General features: G+C 38.7%; 1 protein-coding gene across 1 annotated transcript in view; it reads left to right on the top strand.

Annotated features, from left to right (window-relative positions):
• LOC135214544 (uncharacterized) overlaps positions 1-2,940 on the top strand; it is a 528,710-nt gene extending 525,770 nt beyond the window's left edge. Inside the window, exons 3-4 of the mRNA XM_064248920.1 lie at positions 2,455-2,569; positions 2,702-2,940. Of these exons, the coding sequence (XP_064104990.1) occupies positions 2,455-2,569; positions 2,702-2,940 (354 nt within the window). The remainder of the gene's footprint in view (positions 1-2,454; positions 2,570-2,701) is intronic.
• The last annotated feature ends 4,777 nt before the right edge of the window (positions 2,941-7,717 follow it).

Here is a 7,717-nt window from a genome sequence, read left to right as displayed (position 1 = left end):
TGGTTATCTTGTTAATAAATATGGGGTAGCAGATGCAAGTGAAGGTAACATTTCAAGTCAGTGTTTATACAATGCAATGACAAGTTAAATTAGTAAATGTGTAATATTATAGGAATTGCTCTGATTCAATATTACTTTATTGCGATGCCTATAGCGGGTTGATGTAGTAAATGAATATCACTTGTTTCAAAACAATTTCACAATTATTTTATGCTAAAACAGGTCTCGGATTGAGATGGGATTGTTAAGGAATGGGAATAGGAGAAAACAGTTGAAACAGGGAATGAGTGCTAGTAATAGGAGGTGAAGGGCCGACAAAACAAATTCTAATTTCATTTACCCTAGTCCGTGGACAGGATGGGCATACTCCGGGGCAGGGCGTCGGTGGAAGGACGTGGGTTTCTTGCAGGCTTCATTAAAGGACAGAAAGACACTTCTCGTCAGGCAGTGTTGTATAGGAACTTCTAAGATGGGCTTATGGAAGAGCGTTCAATGTGGACGTCAGGGCAGAGTCCGGTCTGCAGGTAGAGTAGGATCAAGTAGAGGCTAGCCGGGTCAGCAACAAGACGAAAAATTGAGATAGTTCCAGACAGTATGGTAAAGCGTCAGGTTAGGGCAAAATGCTGTTTGGTAGGCCAGGTCATTCCATATAGTATATACCAGTTGAAAGGAGGGCCGGTCACATCTAGTTCAGGCCAGCATGATTCTCCTGGGGTGCTTCCATCTCTACTGCTAATCCTTGTTAATTACCTGAAAAAGGCTACCATGGGTCAAGAGGTTTAGGGCGACCGTTGGTCATGCAAGTGTGTGTAGGCGACACGGAGGCGGAAGGGTTTCGATAACAATAGCAAGGGAAAGAGGTCAGGTAGAAGGCAGGAAGGGACAGGTCATCGAGGCATGTTAACTTGACGAGTTGGAGGGCGGCTAGCCGCTAATTGCTTCTTGTAAAATTAGACTTGGGACCGAAGTACAAAGGACTATAATAGATAGGAGGCATTATTCCGTTAATTGCAAGTAACCTTTGTAGGGATTTGGCATGTGGCTGGCAGTGACGTCTGACAAGAGGATGACAAGCTACTATGCAGGTTTGGAGAGTCGTTAAAATCTTATTTGCAAGGGAGAAGGGGCTTGACTCAAAATACAAGCTCTCACGGTGGTCCAAACGGTCAAAATAAGATGGATTTACTGGATTTGACATTTCCTGCTCCAGTATTTTATTCCTAATAAATATTCTTTCAGTTTTCGCAATTTGTTAAGGAAAATAAAAATAAAAAGAGGGTCCAAAATGGACGGTCGTAGCATCTCCCTACACCATGAAGATGTTAGACCGTCAGTTTTCTCTATAAATTTTGTGTGAAGAAAAATGTAAAAAATTGTACTCTTACTTAGATGCAGAAACGTAGGTTTAATGGCATATTCTGCTTTAACAGAGCATAGACCTACTGTATACTAGACTATATACCACAAGACTATGCAAGATGTTGTGTATGCAATATAGTTACTGTTTACTTGTGTAAACTTGTGTTGCATAATTTGAATAATTACTAGGGGACACACATGGCCAAAAATGCATTATTTTCGGAGTAACACGTTACAATTTTGGCACAAGATCAGACCTCATTGTTTGGTTAGTTTAATGTCAGTTTGGAAGCCTTTCTTGCAAACATGTTGAAAATCCCATTTGAAATGTTGTACCCTGTTAAGGACAGTATCCGAAAACGACAGTGATTAAATTGTGTTTTGCTGTAACTTTGGACTTAGTCAACATAAAACGACATTTATTGTGGCTAGATATATGTTTATGATGTTGAATAATCGTTTGAAAACATTTTTAGTTATGTATCTGTTACCCTTTATTCGGAATCCTAGATGACGGCGTCACTCATCGATATTGCCAAATGCCTTTTTAAGGAAATAGGTAATAAAAGTTGTTCATATAAGCCAAACATCCTTTCCCTCAATGGTAAATGTTTAAAATTGTTATTCATTTGGCCACTTATATCCAAATTTATTCATATTTAGTCATAAAACTTATAAAAGTGTTATTTTCAGTTTCAGCAACACAAACATTTCACAATTTATTTTGTCGTAACATTAATTAAGGTTGCATATACGAAATGCAAAGATCTGATTCCAGAAAACATTCTCAAGGAGTGATCTGCAAAAAAACCTGTCCTCTCACAAGAAAACATCTTATATCTCTTAAGCGGCTAAGGACCTGCTCATTGGAAATCTACGCCGATGACCTTTACAATCTGCCTTCAAAGGGGCCTGCTGATCTAAGCCTACCTGCTGTGTACCGCACAGCAAAATCCCTCTCAGAAATAATTGGAGAAAACTCGGAAAAAATTGAGGAAACAAATGATAAATTTTCAAGAATCTAGGACGTGATCAAAGGATTACAGGAATCCTTAAAGTCTTGAAACTATGCAAACAAATAACAATCTCACACAGATCTTGGATGTGACCAAAGGAGGGCATGAATCATCAGGCAAATGTAAAGAAAGCCACCAGACTCCTTTTAATGTGACATCCATTATTTTCCTCGCCTCCCAGCAAAACGGGAGAAGTGAGGGTGTGCGACAAAGTCGAGATGGCCATGCCCACCCAGGTGTCAACTGGCCTCTCTCCCTAGGTTGAAGTGCCCCCATCACCAATAGACTGTGGACCGTTGGACTCCCAACCTCCCCTCCCTCCCCAGTGCCTCCGATGGAAGATAGATCTTCAGTGACGATCACCAGCCCGAGTGAATCTCCCAACCTTATCTCTCCCCCAAAATCCCCCATCGTGGATATGGATGGCAATGATCATGAGTGGTCTGGCGGGTGGCAGACACAAACAAGTAGAAAAAAGAAAAGAGCCGCTTGTTTGCCCGCTGGACCAAGGTCCAACAATTATGATTCACCTTGCCCAAAACCTGAGAAGAGATCTTCTCGCTAGACGCCATAGCGGAGAGAGTCAAGTTTCTCACGGGATCCGACCGCCTCATCTCCCATGAACTCCCATGCAAAATTAAACATAAAGTGGTTTACAGGATTACCTGCCTATTTCAACATCTCGATATTCTTAAAGGCGAGAATTTCGGACCTAATATAATTCTCTCAAGATATAAAGTAATCTGGGACCAACCAACCCCCTCCCCAGGGGAACTTACTGACACCCCAAGCAGGGTCACTTCCACCACAAGTGACAGCCAGCCTCCCACAGTGAGTGACTGCCCACACGCGTGGGTAACCTCCCATCCACACAATGGATCAGTGACTTCATCTCCAATCTTTGTGAGTAGCCATGGATACTCTTGGAATAGTTTTAGCTTCAAACGGAACATTTGTCTTCTGAACATGTTCTGCAATAGCTTCAAAGGCATCATTGCATTGCAAGAAACGCTCCTCTGGCCACCTGACTTTCTCATCTTCGATTCAATACATAAAGACTTCAGAGCCTTCTCGACTTCATCGATGCAAGTTACAGGACAAAACGTAGCCAGTCGCCCAAAAGGGGCTTTTCTTTCCTGTGGCATAAATCATTAGACAACATGGTAAATGTGTTGACCTACAGGAGTGACAGATTGCTGTGGCTTCAAGTGGCAGTAGGGGACTCAAAGATCATTAAGATCATAATAATTAATGTTTATATGCCCTTGGAAAATAACAACAATTTTTATCAATACTGCATGATCCTAGGTGAGATACACAGTATTATTCACGATTTTCCTGCTGATCAAATCTGTATAATCGGGGACCTTAATTCTCACCCCACAACACAATTTTATGATGAAGTTACTCGCGTCTGTCAAAATCATGCTCTCCAAATTAGCGATGTAATACTCCTCTTATTCCTATGTGCAAAATAGAACGGACACTATTACAACCTCCTGGCTGTACCATTGCGTCACATCTCCACAATTTCGTGATTCTATTATGTCCTGCAATATTCGCTATGATCTTGCAACGGGCTACAATCACATCCCTTTACAGGTGTCATTCAGTACCCCATCTCTTCCTACCATGAACCCACTAACTGATCGCCCACCAGCTGTAAAATGGAATTTTAAAAACCAACAGAAAACCAGATACTTTAGGGTGACTACAGAAACCAAGTTGCGTTCAATAGTTCAACCAGCAGATGGCTTACTTTGTACTAACACAAATTGACCACCACAGGATAGATCTGAAAAAATTCTATTTGAACATAGAGATACCTTTAGATTTCGTCAAGGTAACTCTTGTAATATAACTGGATGGAATGACTTGGTTAAGGATCTGTATACTTATTCACGAGAAATGTTTTTACTATGGAGGCAAAATGGTAGCCCGAGGGAAGGTAGGCAGAAACGAGTTGCTGTGGACGGGATCTTTAGTGAACCAAGACCTACTTTGCCTGGAGTTCTTGGTCCATTTATTTTTAGTGTATACAATTGATATGGTTGTTGACTTGGAAAACAAGATTGTTCGGTAATGCCGATGGTGGTTGTAGTAAAGTCTCCACTTATGAGAAATGAAGCTGCCCTTAGCCTCAATCGGGACTTGGACCGGATCAGGGAATGGTGTAGTCGGCAGGGTATGAGGCTGAACTCCAGTAAAATGAAAATACTATTGGTTAGCAGATCTTGAATGAGTCTGAAGCTTTGATTATTCTAGTTGTAACTTCTGAAATACATCTAATGAAAGCTTCATCAAATGCCGACCAAAAGTTAGGTATTGTACATAAGTCTCATTGATATATAATTGATAAAATCAACGTAAATTGTGTGTCATTTGTGCTTCATCTTCTAGAATACTGTTCTCCAGTGTGGATGTCTGCTTCTGCCATAGATTTATCTCTTTAAGATCGAGTGCTTCGTGGTGGTGTGTTCTGCTTTTCAACATTAGCAATTATGACTTGGAACATTGTTGAATGGTCTCTCTTTTATTTTTTTATTTTTTTTTTTAGTACGCTGTATTTCAGCAGAGCTCTTTCACATTTACAATTGAAATCTAATACCTTTTTCCTGCCGAGAGCAGCCAGATTCGCTGAACAGAGCATGTTGTGCAATTGGAACTTCATAAGTTCAAAGGAAGATACAATGTAATAATACCCTAATCTTATTCTCCTTACATTTTAATGCAATTTTTTCTATTTAATAATTTATTAATTTATTTTTTTCTTTTCTAATAAGTGGGGTCTCCTCCTCTATTTCCCTTTACCTCTTGCTTTTCCTAATGAACACCATATATTCCTTGAAAGCTTGAATTTCAAGTCAGTGGCCCATAGGGGCTTGTTCCATATGAATAGGTTTCTTCATAATAATATATATATATATTATATATATATATATATATATATATATATATATATATATATATACATATATACATATATATACATATACATTCATATATGAAAAATTCCAAGATGTTCGTTTACATGGTAACAGAATGTCAATGAACTTTGGAATAAAATTATTACCGGTATCTACAGAGCACAAGTGAAAATGCAGCCAGAAAGTTGTACTGAATCCCCATGATATAGGGGAATCCCTTTGAACTCTACGGATAGGGCAGGTAGATGAACGCACAGGAAATATGGAGCGTTAAATTTTCTTTCATAGGATGATTAGAAGTCGGCTGGAAGTCATTGACAAAGAGGGAAAGTGTAGGTAAAATAACAGAACCTTGAGGGAGGAATCTCTTGAGAAGAGGAAGGCAACGCTTACTGCTATAGCAAGAACATCCAATATAAGGGTGGCACTTGAAAAGCTAAAAGCATGTTTACAGAGAGATGTAAGACCTTATGAGGAAGTTTTGCTCCCTAACCACACAATGATCTTTGGCTCATTGAGACATATATGAAACTACTTACAAGAAAATGACCAACACAAGTGGTATCGGGAAGATGGTCAATCATAGGTTTTGTCAAATGAAAACAGTACTTATGGCCTGAAAGGAAATATAGATTCAAGTTGCTTGATGATCTACATATGATGAATGTTGAAGCAATTGGACAGCATTTGGAAGTAGCTGTGATGATTGGAACCAGTGCAGATCAAAGGAGCAAATTATTCACACACCTCCTTAAGAGATTATACAAGAATACTTGTATCTAGGCCAAACAACCTTCCATCCTTTATGGTTGCAGAAACCATAGGAATGGCACAGGGCTAAAGTAGAGAGAAGCAGAAGCACATAGAAAAATGGTATTTCAGAGAGGAGAGTTGACTGAGAAAATGATTGTTAGAATGTATTCGCTTCACTTGGAGAGGACGCTATACCTCGATCTGAATGGAAGCTACAAGGAAATTTCAACTTGCAGAAGTTATTGGAATAGTTCCAGTTTTTTTTTTTTTTTTTTGTCCAAACCGATTTTTACACAGCACAAATGAAATTCTTCATTAAAGGTACGGGAATTTAGACAGTCCCTTGAGATTTACAATCCACAGCAAATAGTATATACTTACCTTCCATCGATACCTAGATATCGAAGAAGCAGGATTTGTCACTCCTATTAAGGAGGATGAGAAAGAAATTAAAGAAGGTATCTAGGCTTTGATATCTGAGGATAAGCCCTCACTGACCATAGGTGCCACAAGGTGGGAGATTCAGTATTCAAAGCATTCCAAAAATGTTCAGAAGTCAGCCCACTAGGAACGCTCAGCATAGAAGCTATAGAGAACAAATTCATGTGAAGTAAGTGACGTTTAATGTAAAAGTAGTGATGTGTCCCGAGGACACAAGAGAGGGAGAAATTTTGTATGAGGGATTTGAAATTGACTAATGGTCAAGGATGATCATATGAAGGCCATGCTTATATGGGACATATATTAAGTATTAAATAATGATTGAAAGGGCCACCCGGTGTTGTTAATTGAAGTTTATTAGTCAGAGAACTTCAGTGTGTCTGCAAGAGGTTAATAAAGACGTTGGAGAAAGAAACAAGACTGATTTTAGAACAAAGGGCTTTAGGTTTGTGCAAGTTATAGCAAACAAAAGACCCATCATTGGAAGAAAGCATAGGGGAAGGCTTTGGTTAAGATTTAAAAGATAAAAGTAATAACGGCTATCTGGGTTACTGAGATGTCGGCGGAGTTGACACAAGCTTGTCATTATAATCTAAAATTGGGAAAGATGTTTGCATTGCTTAAAAAACATATCTTGCCAGTTCTTTGTCGTTGGATGTAAAAAGAAAGAGAAAGTGTAAAGAATATGCCAGACTATTCAACGTATGAGTGAGCAGGGAATATGTAGTAAATATAGTGACTTGTGGAACTTACCATCATTTTGCTTATTGTAATGGAGGTTTTCTTGGTCACCAATATATACTCAAATGCTGACCAAATTTTTCTCGAAATATGTCTATATATTGCAGGTTTATTCATAAACAAAGAAACTGTCACCTAAGTGTTCCCTTTTCACGCTGACTCGTTGTTCTTGAGAGTCTATCATTACTTGTGAGGTCATTGTGACATGGTATTAATATAGGCTTAAATTTTGCGATCTCTCTCTCTCTCTCTCTCTCTCTCTGCTAATTAGTAAGCTATTCTTATAAATTACGGTTATTTTCTCATTCCATATGTTGACAAAAAAATGGATATTATTGCAATATCATAAGTTATCTAACAAAGAATTAGCCAAAAAACCAAAAAAAAAAACAAGGACTCAAAAAACTGGAAAGAATTACCTTCGATTAATTTTTTTTTAATTACTTAAGAAATATGCATGGATATTCTGAATTTAAGCTT

The sequence above is a fragment of the Macrobrachium nipponense genome, chromosome 46 (assembly GCF_015104395.2).
Source record: "Macrobrachium nipponense isolate FS-2020 chromosome 46, ASM1510439v2, whole genome shotgun sequence".
Taxonomy (NCBI): domain Eukaryota; kingdom Metazoa; phylum Arthropoda; class Malacostraca; order Decapoda; family Palaemonidae; genus Macrobrachium; species Macrobrachium nipponense.
The sequence above is the reverse complement of the archived record's forward strand: the minus strand, read 5'-3'. Positions and strand labels throughout refer to the sequence as shown.